This window comes from Typopeltis vanoorti, chromosome 20 (genome assembly GCF_054136105.1).
Source record: "Typopeltis vanoorti isolate ZY-2024b chromosome 20, IOZ_Tvanoo_1.0, whole genome shotgun sequence".
NCBI classification, from domain to species: Eukaryota; Metazoa; Arthropoda; class Arachnida; order Uropygi; family Thelyphonidae; genus Typopeltis; species Typopeltis vanoorti.
Genome location: NC_143568.1, coordinates 13135438 through 13154562, shown reverse-complemented (window position 1 = coordinate 13154562; position 19125 = coordinate 13135438). Strand labels below are relative to the sequence as shown.

Genomic DNA, 19125 nt, shown 5'->3' with positions numbered 1-19125 from the left:
GATTCTCTTTGCACATTCAGTTGTTATGTTTTCTTTAAAGCATATAAATTTAGGAAAGACAGCATGGAATTTTCAACGTTTCAAGAAGACCAACCTGTTGATGTTTAGTCCAATCCTCTTTAGTGTCTTGTTGAAGTTTCTTTTATTATTGATAATAGAAGCCTCGTCATGAAGGTTATAGATGACAGAATGATCATTAACTTGGTTAACATACATAGTTTTATGAAGAATTGAATGACTAGAATCGAGATTTAAGTAAAAAGGTTTTAATATCAAAACACTACTAGTTTCGGCCTGTAACAGCCTTCTTCAGGTGACATTATAAAAGAAAGAAAAAACACTAAACATTGAACATTAAAAGACTATGAACAACATAAACAGTCTCTATACATAATTAGCATGAAAACATTGTAGTTGTATTTCAAGCTGTTCTTTCGTATGCTGCATTGTTGGGAGAGTGTGTGCTTGCAGCATCACATGAACGCCAGTACATGATTACAGCTGAATGACTATCCGAGAGGTTGTAGCTCAAGTTGTTATTTAGATGAACAGGATTGAAGATGAAGATGATTGGGGTGAAAAGATTAGCAGCAGTATACCACATTGGTGGAACTGTACTCCAAGAGATTGATGAGGCCAGGGACTTGGGAGCGTTGGTGGATAGGGAGATGAAGTTTAGGGGCACATTGCAAAAGTAGCTAAATCAGCTCATCAACTCACTTGGTTGTTGAAAAATACCTTGACGAGCAGAGACAAGCAAGTTATTGTACCTCTGTACCGAGCCTTGATAAGACCTCATCTCGACTACTGTGCCCAGATTTGGTCACCTCAGTTCCTTCTTGATGGGGAGGAGGTGGAGAGGATCCAGAGGCGAGTGACTAAGATGATAACAGGTCTATGGAATGAACCATATCAGAACAGGTTGAAGATTTGTGGGTTGCAGAAACTAGTTGATAGGCGGAGGAGGGGAGATATGAAGACATTCAAATTGCTAAAGGGATTCTATAGGATTAATTCAGAGGATATTTTTGAGATCAGGACTGGTGGTGGGAGAACTAGGGCACACCTATGGAAGCTGGGCAAGAGTGTGGTTAGCAGGGGTGTTAGAGCTGGGTTCTTTACTTTTAGAGTGGTAAATGAGTGGAATAAGCTGCCAGAGTCTGTTGTGGGTGCTATGACGGTGAAAGAGTTCAAGGCAAGGTATGATAGATACTGTGAGAATGTAATCGCATAGTTGCGTGGATATGATGTTTAGGGCCTCCCTCGATGAGTCTAAGGACTCCTGGAGTCACCCGAAACAATAATAATAATGATTTCTCTAGATTCCACGATTTTTCTCTCCAGTTCGTGACTGCAATGGAAGATGTTAGTAGATTTTTCCCAGCAGACTTTGTGACTTTGGTTTCCATCATTAGGATTAGCCAAGAAAAGGATATGACTTGATAATGCACTCGCTCGCTGTCTCTTGTAAGTAATGTCCCTCATGTGTTCTTTTTTCTCATGTGTTCTTCTGGCAGTAAACTTAATACTCAAGTATTAAGTTTACTGCCGAGCTTGAAATGGATAATTCCTTGCCTTTTCTTGATGTCAAACTGACTCGCTCTTCTGGTAAACTCGAAATATCGATATATAGAAAGCCCACACATACCAACAGATATCTGCACAGTCAGTCCCATCATTTCTCTCCTCTTGAGAAGAGTGAGAGAGTTAGGATGGTGAGTATCTTACCGCGGTATGACAGTGAAGTGTTTAGAAGGAGGGCCATAATTGCCAATGACTTTATGCGAGGGTTATGCATGGAGAGTGGTGTGGAATTTGTGGATGTGTGGAATGAGTTCGATGGGCGAAAGGACTTATATAAGATGGATGGATTGCATTTGAATGGAGTTGGTGTACGGAGACTTGAAAGAGTGTTGATGAATGATGTGGAAGTGGATGTACAGACTCAGGGAAACTAGATTTATTAAGAGGGGGGGGAGTAGATATGCTGACTTTAGGGGGGCAGTTAAGTGTATGAATGAGTATATTATGCCCGAGCGAGTACAACGGACAACAAATCAGAATGGGATAGTTAGTATAAGGCATCAAAGTAAGGATGGGACAAATGGGCTTCTGCGATTCATGTACACTAATGCCAGGAGTATTAGGAACAAGAAGGAAGAGTTTTTGGCCATGGTTGGCACTTCCAGGCCAGAGGTTGTCGGTATTAGTGAAACATGGCTGACAGAAGATGATAAAGCTAGTGGGATTGAATGCGACGGGTATAGCGTGTTCAGGAGTGACAGGGTGAATAAAAAGGGGGGAGGAGTGTTATTGATGATAGCTGATGATCTTCAGCCAAGGAGTATAGAAGTTGAACTGCATGATGGGGAAAAAAGCGCATTTGAGGCTGTTTGGTGTGAGATACAATCCAGCAGAACAAAATATACAATTGGGTGCTGCTATAGACCGGGTGATGGAGTGGATGGTGGGGATAGTATTTCTTCTATATGCATAAGCAAATAGAAGAAATGAGTGGAAGGAGGGTAATTATTATGGGTGATTTCAATTATGGTAACATTGACTGGAAAGAGGAGAGGGCACATGGGAGGAAGGAATTGGATTTTATGCGGTTATTAAGGGACAACTATCTATGGCAACATGTATTGGAAAATACCAGGGGGCAGAGAGTGCTGGACCTAGTAATTGCAACTGAGAATGTGGCTGTAATGAACATGACCATGTTGCCACCAATTGGTGAGAGTGACCATAAAGTCATGACTTGGGAGGTGGCTAAAGGAGTCGAATTTACAATTAAGACAGGGTACATGTGGAATTACCGGGCTGGTAAGTATGACAAGCTTAGGTGTGTGCTTGGCTCAATGCCATGGCATGTAAAACTGCAAGGGCTGGATGTTGATAGTGCATGGGAGGTGGTTAAGAACTGTTTGCAGGAGGCAATGGTTGACTGTATACCAAGAGTCCGAATAATAAATCAATTAGGGTTTAAATGGATGAATAACACTATTAAGCTTGAGCTGCAAAAAAAGAAACAATTGTGGAGGAATTTTAAGGAGAAGGGTGACCATCAGGCGCAGGAACAGTATAAAGCTCAGGCCAGGATGGTAACAAGGGTGGTAAGAAAAGCAAAAGCAGATTACGAAAGGAAATTGGCCACGCAGGCTAAAGAGAATCCCAAACAGTTTTTTCAATATGTTGCAAGTAAAAGGAAAAATGCTCATGGTAGAATGATCTTAAAAAATGCTGAGGGTAGGGAGGTAACTGAATCAGTCGATATTGTGGAATTACTGAGCGAGCACTTTGCAAGAGTATATCATCCAGGTGGAGACTTTGCAGGAATGGAAGAACCAACAGCTTATACTGGAATTGTGATGAATGAAGTAGAGGTAACTAGTCTATTACAGAACCTCAATGTCAATACATCTGTGGGATTGGATGGTATACAAGCTCGTGTCGTACGTGAAGCGGCCAAAGAATTGTCAGTGCCCTTGACCATTTTGTTTAATTTGAGCCTCAGAACTGGGTCAGTCCCAAGGGGGTGGAAAGAGGGTAAAATAGTTCCACTGCACAAAGGTGGTTCCAAGGCTGCTGTTGAAAATTACTGGCCAATCAGCATAACAGGAATCATTATCAAGGTCTTAGAGAAAATAGTCAAGAGGAAAATACAAGATTGGATAGAAGAAAATGGGATACTGTATCGGGGACAGCATGGTTTTTGTGAAAGGTAGGTCATGCCTCAGTAACTTGCTCACGTATTATAACACAGTGACGGCTGAACTGGATAAGGGTAATGGGTTTACGGTGATTCTACTGGACCTTGCCAAGGCCTTTGACAGGATACCACATGGAATTCTAATCAGTAAATTGGGGCATATGGGGATGGACATAGGGTTGGTGAGATGGATAGGAGGGTGGTTGACGGAGAGATATCAGAGAGTGGTTTACTCAGGAGTAGAGTCCACAAGACGGCCTGTGACTAGTGGTGTGCCACAAGGATCTGTTCTTGGACCACTGCTGTTTAATTTGTTCATAAATGATATAGGAAAGGATCTGAGAGGAACAGTTCATTTGTTTGCGGATGATGCGAAGTTGGGTAGGGCAATAGTGAATGCAGATGACGTCAAAATTTTGCAGGATGATTTGGATAGATTGGAGGTCTGGGCTAAGGAGAATGGATGTCAGTTTAATGTGGCAAAATGTAAGGTTATGCATTTTGGGGTGAAAAGATTGGCGGCAGTTTACTGCATTGGTGGAACCGTGCTCCAGGAAATTGATGAGGCACGAGATTTAGGAGTGTTGGTAGATAAGGAATTGAAATTTAGGGGACACATTGCAAAAGTGGCCAAATCAGCTCATCAAATCACTTGGTTGCTGAAGAATTCGTTGACAAGCAGAGACAAGCAGGTTATTGTTCCTCTGTATCGAGCCTTGATAAGACCCCATCTAGACTACTGTGCTCAGATTTGGTCACCTAGGTTTCTTCTTGATGGGGAGGAGGTGGAGAGGATCCAGAGGCGAGTGACCAAGATGATAGCAGGTCTGTGGAATGAACCGTATGAGAACAGGTTGAGGATTTGTGGGCTGCAAAAATTGGTTGATAGGCGGAGGAGGGGAGATATGATTGAGACATTCAAATTACTGTAGGGTTTCTATAAAATTAATTCAGAAGATATTTTTGAGAACAGGGCTGGTTGTGGGAGGACTAGGGGACATCCATGGAAACTGGGCAAAAGTGTGGTTAGTAAAGGTGTTAGAGCTGGGTTCTTTACTTTTAGAGTAGTGAATGAGTGGAATGCGCTTCCTGAGTCTGTGGTGGATGCTGTGACAGTGAATGAGTTTAAGGCGAGGTATGATAGATACTGTATGAATGTCAAATAGTTGTGATGAATATGATTTGGGGCCTCCCTCGATGAGTCTAATGACTCCCTGGAGTTGCCCGTAATAATAATAATAATAATAATAATAATAATAAGCTTGGAATAATTTCCACCTTGGGACATAGAGCCCGTTCTCTTCTTGATGACCCAAATGAACTTCTTACAGAAATAAACCATCTGAAAACTTCTTTCAAAGTTAATGGATATTCAAGAAAATCATTGAAAAATTCCTTCTTAATCTTCCTAGTTACACTCAGAAGAGACAAATAGATTCAAAGGCAATATATCTATTCCTTACATAAATACTGTTTCACATAAATTAGCAATTCTAAGAAAATACAATATCAGAACCTTGTTCACTCCACTTCCAAAGATCCGTTTCTTAATTAGCCACCCAAAACCTTGTCATCATCAACTCAAATACCCTGGTGTATATAAAATATTGTGTGATTGTAATATTCCATATTTTGGGCAGACAGACAAATCTGTCGAATTGCATATGGAAGAACACATGAGGGACATTACTTACAAGAAATAGCGAGCGAGTGCATTATCAAGTCATATAGATTCAAAGGCAATATATCTATTCCTTACATAAGTACTGTTTCACATAAATTAGCAATTCTAGGGTAGATCATGCCTCAGTAACTTGCTCACATTTTATAACACAGTGACAGCTGAACTGGATAGGGGTAATGGGTTTACAGTGATACTACTGGACCTTGCCAAGGCCTTTGACAGGATACCACATGGAACCCTAATCAGCAAACTGGAGCAGATGGGGATAGATATAGGGTTGGTAAGATGGATAGGAGGGTGGTAGAAGGAGAGATACCAGAGAGTGGTTTATTCAGGAGTGGAGTCAAAAAGACGTCTTGTGACTAGTGGAGTGCCGCAGGGCTCTGTTCTTGGACCACTGCTTTTCAATTTGTTCATCAATGATATTGGAAAGGATTTGAGAGGAAGTGTTCGCTTGTTTGCTGATGATGCAAAGTTGGGTAGAGCAATTGTGAGTGCACAGGATGTCAAAATTTTACAGGATGATTTGGATAGTTTGGAGGACTGGGCTAGGAAAAATGGATGTCAGTTTAATGTGGCAAAGTGTAAGGTTATGCACTTTGGGGTGAAAAGAATAGCAGCAGTATATCGCATTGGTGGAACCGTAATCCAGGAGATTGATGAGGCCAGGGATTTGGGAGTGCTGGTGGATAGGGAGCACATTGCAAAAGTGACTAAAACAGCTCACCAAATCACTTGGCTTATGAAAAATACTTTAACATGCAGAGACAAACAAGTTGTTGTTCCTCTGTATCGAGCCTTGATAAGACCCCATCTGGACTTCTGTGCCCAGTTATGGGCACCAGGGTTTCTTCGTGATGGGAAGGAAGTGGAGAGGATCCAGAGACGAGTGACCAAGATGATAGCAGGTCTGTGGAATGAACCTTATGAGAATAGGTTGAGGATTTGTGGGTTGCAGAAATTGGACGATAGGCGAAGGAGGGGTGATATGATTGAGAAATTCAAATTACTGAAGGGTTTTTATAAGATTGATCCAGAAGATATTTTTGAAAATATGACTGGTGGTGGGAGGACTAGGGGCCATGCATGGAAGCTGAGCAAGAGCATGGTTGACAAGGGTATTAGAGCTAGGTTTTTTACTTGGAGAGTGGTGAACGAGTGGAATAAGCTTCCAGAGTCTGTTGTGGGTGCTACGACCGTGAATGAGTTCAAGGCAAGATATGATAGATACTGTGTGAATGTTGAATAGTTGTTCCAGACATGATGTTAGGGCCTCCCTCGATGAGTCCGTCGACTCCTTGGAGTTCCCCGGAACAATAATAATAATAATATCCTTTTCTCGGCTAATCCTAATGATGAAAACCAAAGTCACAAAGTCTGCTTGGAAAAATCTACTAACATCTTCCATTGCAGTGACCAACTAGAGAGAAAAATCATCGAATCTAGAGAAATCATCTTCAATCCTATTCATCTAAATATCAACTTGAGCTACAACTTCCCAGATAGTCATTGAGCTGTAATCATGTACTGGCGTTCACGTGATGCTGCAAGCACGCACTCTCCCAACAATGCAACAAATGAAAGAACAGCTTCAAATACAACTACAACGTTTTCATGCTAATTATGTATAGAGACTGTTTATGTTGTTCATAGTCTTTTAACCTTCAATGTTTAGTGTTTTTTCATTCTTTTATAATGTCACCTGAAAAAGGCTGTTACAGGCCAAAACTAGTAGTGTTTTTATATTAAAACCTTTTTACTTAAATCTCGGTTCTAGTCATTCAATTCTTCATAAAATTATGTATGTTAACCAAGTTAATGATCATTCTGTCATATATATATATGACAGAATATATATAAAAATAGAGTTAGGAAAGATTAGCTGATTTAAAACATTCCATTTAAAAGCTGTTTTGAAGAAACTACTTACGAAGAACTTGTCTTGTTCCCATGAACTCTATGCTTAGTGTTGATAGCATGGCTCCTCAAGTCCATACTGTTCAGGTTGATGGTATTCAGTATAAGACTTGTGTTCTTCTAGCCAAATACATAAAAGCAGATCTTCCTGTTTGTTCGAAATAAGATAACCCACAGGAGCAAGGAATCTAGTAGATACCTAGATAATTGAGAGGTGGGAGCTTGGCCTTAAGAGAAGCAAGAAAGCTGAAGATTTTTCTGATCGGGAGAAAGGCAACAAAAATATTCAGTGGTTTCAAAACTTTTGCTATGCATTCACTAATGCCATGCACATAAGGGAAAGAAATGCGAGTTATTTCTTCTGTATTTGAAGAAGTAGAGATACTGTAACTGTTAAAAGTTCTTTTGATGAAAGAATCCTTAAAATTATTAGATAAAAAAGGTGGAATTAATATGTTATAATTTTTTCTGTAACAGTTCACTTTAGAAGTAGCAAATAAGCAATTAGCCTTTTTAGATCTTTTAATTTTTCATCAACCAGTGAAGACAGGCTTGAATACTAATGCATATGTAATTTTCATTTTCCATGCTGTGATTTAAACTAAAAGAGGCTGTTCACCTTTATAGAGAGGGTAACTATATATATTTTGAAAAGTGTTATTAACAGGCATGCCAACCACTGTTCCAAAGTGTATGCTTTAAAAGAGAGACAACTTAGGTAACTTATTCATTTAGCCACTTGTTTATACAGTAAGTAACTTCACTCTCAAGATTGCAGACAATAAACTTCATCATCATCTACAATGTGTCAGATAATTCAGTTCTGTGGTAAGATTGTTCATACTATAATAAGTGATACTGAAATAAAAACTTATCAATCAACAATTAATCAAAACCGAAATAAAGCTACTTTTCTTATTTAATTCAGTACATAATATATATATATATATATATATATATATATATAGAAAGATAGATACCTGGTCCAAAACTGATATTGTATGCAAATATGTACATCATTAAAGATGCCATTGACACAATCTTCAGGAAGAAAGGCACTTCTGTGATGTTTGGACAGTTATTAGATGGGGTTGTATTAGTATAATTTAAATTATTTTGATTCAATAAAATTTTCTGTTCTTCTTCATTGCATGAACTGCAGATATTCTGTGAGATGTTTGCTATATGACTATTAAAGTCATAACTAACTAAATCTGAAGGTGATTCATTTACAGGATGAATACTGTGTATAACAATAATTTCTTCTGTTCCATCAGTTCTGTTGCTGTTGTTATATTCCAAAAGAGGAAAATCTTTCAAATGATAGCATGGATGAATAGTTATACTGATTGGTGTTACCAAGGATGTAATACCAAGTGTAAGAATGCCAATGGACATTAATAATGATCCAGTGAGTAGCAAGAAGCGTCTTCCAATTTTATCCACCGTAAGAAGAGCTCCAAAGGCAGCAATTACCTGAAAGTTGTATATATATTTTAACTCATTAAACATAACATTTAAACTTATTAAACAGAACAAATAATTAGTGAGCTTGGCATTAAATTAAAATCAACCAATTATTAATATTAATCCTAGGATAAGTTTTGATGAATGATGACTGATTTATTCAGTCATCATTCCACTACTAAACATTATAAGTGAAATTATGAGAATGAGTAAACTACTTACTAATAACTAAATTATGATGTTTTCCTTAACAAAGATCTATAAAATTTTACCTTTATTATTCCAAGCCCAACAGAAGCCAAGGTTGCTGAAGTGTCTGAGCAGAACCCAAAATACTGAAAAATGGTTGGGGCATAAAATAGGACATTTGATTGTCCTGTAAACTGAAACAGAAAATCAATTATGTTAAACATAAAATGAATAAGCAATTCAAAATAGTTATACCGGAAATTAAAATACCACATAAAGTGAAACAAGTATTTTATTTATTTGTGAAATATAAGCAGTCATAACTTCTCTACTATAGGAAGAACTTTTAGTTCTTGTTCATTTTTTCATTCTCTTTCATATAATTAATTTAAAAAAAAAAAAAAAAGATGCAATCACTTAGAAGAAATAAAACATTGCACGTTTTATTTCTTCTAAGTATTTTATTTCTTTAAATAAAGAAATAAAATACTTTTATTTCTTTAAATAGTATTTTATTTCTTTAAATAAAGTTCTGTATTGTGGAATATCTAACAAAAGTCACTTTTTTAAATGATCATTCCTACTAAACCAACTTCAGAGTGTTTTAATTATTTACTTAATGTATTTCAACAGGATACCAGATGTACTTGACAAGGGGATGTGGATATGGGTATGAAAACCGACTTCTTCCAGTCTCTAAACTATGATTCTGTCTCCAGCACCTCCGTAATGCAATTGGAAGAGCGATGGTATGTTGCGCCCTTCAATTAGAAAATGCCTAAGTTTAATTCTCGTCATGATGGGCAGAATCTTATATGGATCTTTTCAATTGAAGGTGAGTTAGCTGATCTCATATGGAAGTAGCAGGGTTTTTTCCTCCTGAAAACTTGGGTTTTTCATTCTGATACAGACAAATCGGCCCTTCAGAACACACACAATTTACAAACAAAAAATACTAGCTCTGGTGGTGGTGGTGGGCCGTAGATGGTGTTGATGTAGATGATTGATAGTAGAGATTCGATGTTAGTGGTGGAGACAAAGAGTTGTACAATAGGTGTCCTCCCACAACGAGTCTTCGGACTCCTTGGAGGTGTTACAAATAATAATAATCTCATATCCATATCCTTTTATCTGTGGCATGATTTAAATTGCCTTTAATCTGTAGAGCCAATTTCTTTTCATACTCGAATTTAGCTTTCGTATAATACTTTGAAAACTTTTCTGTCCTGCGCTTTATATATTTCATAACTCCTGTCAATCTTAAATAATACTCGCCAAGAAACTGTATTCTGGTTTAATCCTTTACCCAAGTGTATGCAAGCAAAGTTTGTGTGTACAGTATCATCACAATGAGGCTACTTGCATATGTAATACAAAACACACTTCCTTTCAGAAATGTATATTGCTTAGTATTATTATTATTATTATTATTACCACGGGCTACTCCAGGAGTCCTTAGACTCATCGAGGGAGGCCCTAAACATCATGTTCACACAGCTGTTCAACATTCTCACAGTATCTATCATACCTTGCCTTGAACTCGCTCACTACCCACAACAGACTCTGGCAGCTTATTCCACTCATTTACCACTCTAAAAGTAAAGAACCCAGCTCTAACACCCCTGCTAACCACGCTCTTGCCCAGCTTCCATGGGTGTCCCCTAGTTCTCCCACCACCAGTCCTGATCTCAAAAATATCATCTGAATTAATCCTATAGAATCCTTTTAGCAATTTGAATGTCTCAATCATATCTCCCCTTTTTCGCCTATCAACTAGTTTCTGCAACCCACAAATCTTCAACCTGTTCTCATATGGTGCATTCCATAGACCTGCTATCATCTTAGTCACTAGCCTCTGGATCCTCTCAACCTCCTCCCCATCAAATCCCATTATGGGAAGGATCAAATCCCATTATGGGAAGGATCGCTACTCAGACGGATTTAGACTGCTACTGAGGTCTTATCAGTGTGGTCAATGAAACAGACAAATATTGGTTCGATATATTCTATTGCTGTTTCTATAAATTCTATCACTTTAGAACAAATATAGCATCCATACATGACTTTCTCTTATAGAATCTTATTGTTCATTATAATTTAGCCTTGATACTAATTCTTTAAAATTTTTGCACACATTTTTAGGGTAGTGCACAATAAGTTTATTCCTTGACAATTTTTTTGGTTTGGATGTTGTTCCCTTTTTAAACATTGGTATTGTAATGCTCATTCTCCATTCATTGAAATTTCTCATGTTTTAATTAATCAGATTTCTCCTGTTTTCAGTCATTTCTTTGCCTCCATATTTTAGTATTTTATTATAGATTCCATCCATTCCAGCTGAGTTCTTATTTTCCAATTTTGAGATGACTGATTCTATTGAACTATTAGTTCTTTCGATTTCATCTGATTTCCGTGTGTAGTAGTTCAGGCATTTTTATTTCTTCATCACCTTCATGTAATTTGGTAAACTGTTTTTCCCATTGCCCTCTTTTTGTGACTGGTCTATTGATGTATTTACAAATTTCTTTTCTTATTTCTCTGCTCCATAAAACTCATATTTCAGTTGTTTTAGAGTACCTTTCCGAATATTTTTGCTTCATGAGTTATTTTGTTATTTATCATCATTATAATCCAATTCCTGACATGTACCATTGGGTGCAGGAAACAGGATATGATAGTACTACATGAAAAAGTTACATCATTACTAACTTCCTATCGACAATTTTTTTAGGATTCTGTCCCAGTGCTCTATATGCTGCTTGTTTAATGTTCATTTTGAATTTTTTCCCGATGAGAATCTATATCTTTTTTTATATTGCTGAAAACATTTTTCAAAATTGATCTTTTAGTCTATTTTGGTAAATTCTTATATTATCTTCTTGTAATGATTCCACCTTAAATTTATTTCCTTGTAATTCTTTATTTTCATTTTATACTTTTTTATATTTTGTTGAAGTTGAAATTTTCCCCATCAATAGTCCAATATCACTTTCAATGTCTGCAGATGTTAGAACTCTAATCTTCAATATTTCATTTAGTTTTATTGCTATTATTATATAATGTATATGGTAGACATTTGTCTTATTATTCTTATTATTTTTCCACATTATTTTGTATTGACTCTTGTGGTTAAAGAAAGTATTATTTACTCTAAATTCATTATCTGTACAAAGCTAAAGTAATCTTATAACATTCAAGTTTTTAAGTTGTTTCATTGAATTTATGACACGTTCTTGGTATTGCACTGTTTTCAACTCTTGAATTTAAGTCTCCTACTAGTATATTCTTAATTCGGCTAATGATTTTAACAGTTTTCTGTTGTATTTCATAAAATTCTTCAATTTCTGGTTTTGGTTTTCCTATACTTACATCTACTGCTGGGTCAGTAGGGCGACTTTTGCTTTCTCTTCCCAGATCCACCGAAAAAGTCTGAATCCAAAATGAACATTTCCACCCCTTCCAGAAATCCAGATACATAATCATGCGTGATGACATTTGTATCATTATCATGGATTCTGGCACATTTTGTAAGTTGTGCTTTGGTGTCATTTGCTATTGGAATTAGTTTTCAAGGGAGATTTGTTTTAGTCAGAGTGTCATTGTCAACATTTGTAAATGCTGACAATGACACTGTGACTAAATCAAATTTCTTTTTCGGTTCATTTAGTGCAGTACAAGGAGATAGACTCTTGGATGTGATGCATAATGGATGACCAGCCTCTATGCCATAAGCTGTGACAATGCATCTCACATATTTTTTTTTCTTTCTTCAGGCATAACCTGGCAGAGTGTGTGGCAGCAGGATTATGTACCAGCTGACTGGGAAGCCTCCTAACTCTTTACTGGCAGGTTCAGACTAGTGCACTAGCTGGCAGCTTGTCTGTAGCACCACTGTTTTTAGTGATGTATCCTCAAAATGAAGGTTTTTTTGTCTGTAAGTATATTTGCTATGCCCTTAAAGGGTATCACTCATCCTGCATGGAGAAGAGAGGAGGGAGGCAGAACCAGAACTCCTGCTCTGGAAACCAAACATGACATTCACCACTTCAAGCCTTAAATAAAACTGTGTTGGTGGTAATTTGCTGGACAATGAAGGTCATCTATCATCTAGTGGGTCTAGTTGGCATTTCCTCCAACTAGGAAGGTAGCTTTTCATGTGTATCTGATCAAGGTCCTCGTGAAGAATTTTAGTTTAGGAATTTGTCTACAAAAATAGCCTGTGTTCTGTCCTATACCTGAGAAAAGAAGTCTGTCTGTAACACAAAACACTAAACTACACATACATGCTACTTCAGAAAATAGGTGCTTTGACAATGGTTTTATTTATTTATTTTTTTTTTTAAATACAATTTACTGACCTGCTGTAAAAACACAAGTGCCATTCCTATTGCCATTCTTCCTCTCATATTATCTGCTGTTCCAAACAGATCACAATAACTTCTGTTCTGCATAAAAGCAAAGCAAAAAAAATCGATGGTCTAAACTAAGATGTTAATAGAAGCACAAGAACATAAGGTACAAGACGAGGTTAATTTGGGAAATAGTTAACTACTCTTTTATAAATCCAGTGTCTTAATGTTACCTACTTATTTCAAAAACACTTAATTTATACTATGTAATGCAAGACCTTGATTTTTTTTCCCCAAATCATTGAATTATCATAAAAAAATAGTTCCAAAATAGCTTTGAACCTTACTTTATCATTTTCTAAATCTACAGTTATTGCTGCAATTTCTTCATCAACATCTGTGCTATTTCTGAGACGAATCATTACTCTTTTTGCCTAAAAATGAACAACATTCAAAAGTAATATTCATTGTGATAAATACTGTATCCAGATATTGTCAGAAGCAAGTTTAATCATTGCAAATCACTTAATATAAAATAAAAAAGGAAATTCTTATATGCTTTGATTTTATTTCCAAAAGGTAAATGATCGCTCTTTTATCTTACTTTTTTTTTTTTTTTCTGTGAATCAGTAGGCAGCTGGCATTGCTGTAGTTTATTGCATTTCTGCAGCCTGTTAAATGAAAAGAAAACAATATAGCAGATAACTGCCACCAACTTATGTTCCTAACCCAAACTAGTATTTGTGTGCTTGAATAAGTTCTATTGTCAATTTTATTGAGTTGTAGAGTTAAAACATCTGGGAAGAAAAACTATTTCATATATATCAAAGATCAGCTAAATCTGGAACAAAATATAAAAACAGCTCAGAAAACGTACCATGGTTGGCAACTAAAATTGATCTTCTGTAGAACCTAAGATTCACGAGTTTGTATCTAGTGATAGCATCAGAGGATCTGCTCATAATCAAGGTTATTTGACAATAATCTTGCCATAAAGTGTGAAGGTAAATATCCACATTATTCAGATTGAAACGACAGAAAGTATGTGGAATTCCCAGTTATGGATATGGGTGGAACTATAGAGCAGTTTTATGACAAAGCATGGCATCAGAAAATTGAAAGACATAAGCAGGATGTGGAAAAGGGTCAAGGAATGTTTGAGGGGGAACAATATCAAACTGTTTTGCATTCACAGAGTTAAGAGGATAAATGAAATGGAAGAATAACATAATTACAACATTAAGAGAATGGTGATGCAAGAATAAAAGAAGAAATGTGATAAGAAAATTCAAAGATAGTATAAAATATAGGCTAGAAAAATGACTGGCATGTTAAGTAAAACAAAAATATTATGAGAGGAATTAATCAAGCAAGTCAAAGGAAATCCCTTTAGTTCTTTTGCTATGTGGTGAGTAAAAGAAAGAATATTATAGATGGCTTACTTTCCATCCATTTATTGGACATCATCAGATGCTGTATGGTCACTCAGATACTCAGTGATGTGCCACAATAGTCGTCACCAGGTGATTCCTGTTGTATGCTTTTCTGGAGGCTTTAACTCCATGCAAGCTAAGAGAATCCTAATCAGTTTTTTCGATATGTTATAAGTAAAAGAAAAAATGTATATGCCAGAATGATTTTAAAGAATACCGTTGTCCGTCCGTCCATCCAATCCATCCATCTCATTGACAGTCTACTCCTTCCTCTTTATTCAGGAACTTTACCTTCTATTACTGTTTAAAGACGTCCTCCTTCCATTTTTTCAATGTGTTCAAAGGGTTTCAACTTTCTTCTATCAATATCATTAAGGAGCTTTAAAGTTCTACTGATCCTTTCTAGCACCCATCCGTTTGTCTGCCTTTCAGTATATGAAATTCTCAACAGCCAGATGTGAGACCCAAACCTAAAGAAGTCTGATAGGAAAAGGACATCTCAAAAGCAGCTATCCTTTTCCTATCAGACTTCTTTGGGTTCAGCTCTCACATCTATAAGTTGCCATTAGAAAAAGAGCTATATCCAAAATCCTTAACTTTGTTCCTGTGGAGATAGATCCATCCTTCCAGATTTTAGACAAGTTCTCTGACTGTTGTTTTAGCCATTCCTAATCTTCTTCTGACATTTTCTGAACAGCAATTCTTCACATTAATAATGTATGCTAGGTATTTGAACTTGCTGACTTTCTGAATTCTTTTTCCATTAAGGTACACCAGTTTCTCAGTAGCTTCCTGTTTGTATTTCCTTTGAAAACCTTAATCTCCATCTTGCTAAAATTGAGCTAAAATTCTCTGTTCTTACTGATTGCATTAACTTTATCAAGGATTTAGCCTAGTTCTTCGTTGTCATTACAAAGTACTGTATTATCAGTGAACCTCAGATTACTGCCCAACCTGCCACCTATCTTAATTCCTATGTTAAGCTCATCCAGTACTTCATGAATGTCCTCAGCATAGATACTAAACAGGTACAAAGAAGGAGAAAGTAGGCATCATTGTCTGACTCCCTTTCTAACCGAAGCCTATAATTTAATTCAACACCTGTTCTTACCATGGCTTCTTGCTCGCTGTACAAGTTAGCTATCAACCTGATAGTGAGTTGAGGAAAACCCATTATTTTTATCACTTCCCACATGCTGAACACAGTCAAAAGCTTTAGAATAGTCTATGAAACACATTACCACAGGGAGTCTAAATTTTTTATACTTTTCTATGATCTGTGTAAGGCAAAGGATCTGATCTATGGCACCCTTACCTTTCCTAAAACCTGATTGTTCCTTGGGCATGTCCGTCTTGACTTTGGCCTCAATCCTATTTAGAATGATCTTTAATAAAATATTGCTTGCATGAGAGATTAAACTAATAGTTCTATAGCTCTTGAAATCATTCATATCTCCAGTCTTATGAAGTGGTATGAAAACTGACTTCTTCCAGTCTCGAGGTCATGACCCTGTCTCCCAATCTTTGAAATCAATCTATGAAACACTCTTATCCCTCCATCTCCTATGGCCTTAACTCTGCTGGGATTCCATAAACAGCAGGGACCTCCTTATTGTTGCTGATCTGTTTAATTGCTATTTCAACTTCATGCCTAAGTGGAGGAGATTTCAAATTGAAATTTACTTTCAATTTGAAATCTTGAATTGAATTTTAATTTGAAGACTCCTCCATATTTTCCTTATCTTCTCTACTGTACAGTTCTTCACAGTATTCTTTCCATCTTTTCCAGTATTCTTTCCTTGTTTTTGATTTTTTCCAGTTCTTCTGTTAGTACTGCTCCAATCCTGTCTTTGATGACATTCAATTTGGAATTAAACTTGTGCTTTTGGTCATGAACTTAACAAAACAACTTTTTATAATTGCACCTACTCATTTGGAACTCTATCTCTTCACATTTATTAGTATAAAAATTTTCCTTATCCTGACTGATGACTCTTCTGACTTCTTTATGTAATCTCTTATATTCCTCTGCCCTTTTGTCTCTTTGTTTCTCCAACCACCTTCTTTCAATTAGGTTCCATGTTGAATTTGATATCCATGGATCTCTTGGTGTTCTAATTGGGATGAATTACTTCTTCGCCTTATAACCTTGGCTTCTCCCTAAAGCATTTCAGGTGAGTTTTCCTCACTAGTTTCGAAAAGATCATCCAACTAAGTTGATGCCTTTTCTGTGAATCTGCTAGGGATTACTCTGACATCCAGTCTAGCTAGACGTGCCTGACTTGGAGTCCCAGTCTTACTTTGGCTCTTTCTAGTTGATGGGCTGTACCCCAGTCTGCTCCAGGAATATGCATATCAGAGATACTTGTCTTCTACAATTGGAGAACCAGGATGTAATCAATCTGGTGCCTTGACCTATCAATGTTAAATGTCCAAGTATAGGTCCATCGTGAGTGTACCTGGAAGCAAGTGTTGGTAATAACTAATCTATTAGCATGGGCAAATTCCAAGTCTTTCACCATGAGTGCTATGTTCATCCAGGCCAAACATGCCACACTCAAGCCTAATTCTTTCATACTCTTTCCCACTTTTGCATTCAAGTCCCCTAAGATGTTACATACATCTCTCCTTGGTAGGCAGTCCAAAATAGTCTATAGGTTTTCATAGAATTCCTCACTCTCTTCATCAGACCTATCTGTGTGAGGCGCATAAACTACGACAATTGGCACATTGTAGGATGAGCCTTAAGCCTAATACAAAGTATCCTGTCATTAATGGGATTATAACCAAGAAAGATTCTTGCCTGAATTATCTTCAGTATCACAGCCATCCTCATGATGCTTTGAGTCACTTCCTGAATAAACAACTAGCTTACCATCCTGTAATTTGAAGTGACCTTCTGTATTCTATCTTGTCTCTGTACGAGGCAGAGTATTCCCATGATGTCAATTTTCATGGAAATTACACAATATAAGCCATATTTTAGGTTTATGATCCTTTTCCTAGGGCTTTCTTTTCAAATGACTACATAAATAAATTGCTAGAAGCAAAGATAGAAGTGAGCCCATAACAAGCCTCTTTTTTTTATAGTACTTTTCTTGAAGCTGAAAAGTTTTGTTTTTCTACCTCTGTAGCATTTGAACAGTAAGGTGGTGTCTGGTGGAAAACATTTTGTAGCAGTTCTAATGTTTGTTCTCTTGTGACATTGGTAAATAGACTTGTGACATCTATGCTTGCTAGAAGGTTCAATGACCTTATTACAAATTCCATACCAATTATATATTTGGTTTAATCTTTTATCCAAGTGTAAGCAAACAACTTTGTGCCTGAAGTATTTTTCAGGACTGGGGCAACTCCTGGCAAAGGTGGTATAAGTTCTCATCACTTGACTTAGTATCCCATAATGCAAAGCACATACCCTTGCAGTCATGTACGATGTTATGTATTAAGGGAAGGGTCACTACCCAGACCGGTTTCAACTTTTATTGAGGTGATGTTTAAGTAAAGACCTCTCTAAAAATTAGGCAGTCCCCCAGACCACTCCCTACGAGTGACCGAAGGACCATCCAACTCAGTGGTGGCTCCACTTAGTGACAGGCTCACCCCACCACCAAAACAAAGCCATAATCTCAGCGGCGGCCCCACTCAGAGACAGGCAAAAACCTACCCCCAAGCAGAGCTTCTCACATCTCACAGAAAGCAACTACTTCTTCGCAAAAGCACATCAGTAGGAACCAGACCCAGAGGTGGTGATACTAAGGTGGAAGTAATGGAGAAGTCATATTTCCATATGCCAGTTGTCAAAAGGTGTCATTATTATTAAAATTCTCTCGATCAGAGATGAGTTGATGGAAGTTTTTTCACTTGGCTATGCTACCAATTATATAATTAGTTTAATCCTTTATCCAAGTATAAGCAAAGAAAGTTTGAAACCTGAAGTATTTTCAGGAATGGGGAAACTCATGGCAAAGATGGTATAAGATCTCATCACTTGCCTTAGTATCTCATAATGCAAAGCACATACCCTTGCAGACATGTATAATGCTATGCATTAAGGGAAGGGTATGTGTTTTGCGCTTTGCATTATTGAGGTCTCATCAGTGGGTCTGGCTCCCTCTGATAAGACCTTAATAAAGGTCGAAACTGGTCCACTGATGAGACCTCAATAAAGGTCGAAACTGGTTGGAAGCTTGGGTGATGGATAGCAATGCTGTAGCCAATGGAGTTCTAACTGAGGCACGGCTGTTGCTGTTACCCCTTAGATGAAATATGAACAGTTCTGCTCAGTGGTGGGGTGAGCCTGCCACTGGGTAGAGCCAAATGCTGAGAGTTCTTCTCGGTGACAGGGTGAGCCTATTACTGAGGGGAACAATG

At 37.2% G+C, this 19125-nt stretch overlaps 1 protein-coding gene across 6 annotated transcripts in view; it reads right to left on the bottom strand.

The window, feature by feature from the left end:
- Nucleotides 1-19125, bottom strand: part of LOC150095243 (solute carrier family 2, facilitated glucose transporter member 10-like) — a 208886-nt gene that overhangs the window by 51883 nt on the left and 137878 nt on the right. For 3 of the 6 annotated variants that reach the window (XM_090409703.1, XM_090409705.1, XM_090409702.1), the window contains exons 8-11: nt 13666-13752; nt 13328-13447; nt 9053-9163; nt 8294-8789 (exon numbers count right to left, since the gene is read on the bottom strand). In XM_090409703.1, the coding sequence (XP_090265829.1) occupies nt 8294-8789; nt 9053-9163; nt 13328-13447; nt 13666-13752 (814 nt within the window). The remainder of the gene's footprint in view (nt 1-8293; nt 8790-9052; nt 9164-13327; nt 13448-13665; nt 13753-19125) is intronic. The other 3 variants (XM_090409704.1, XM_090409707.1, XM_090409706.1) reach the window with 3 other exon arrangements.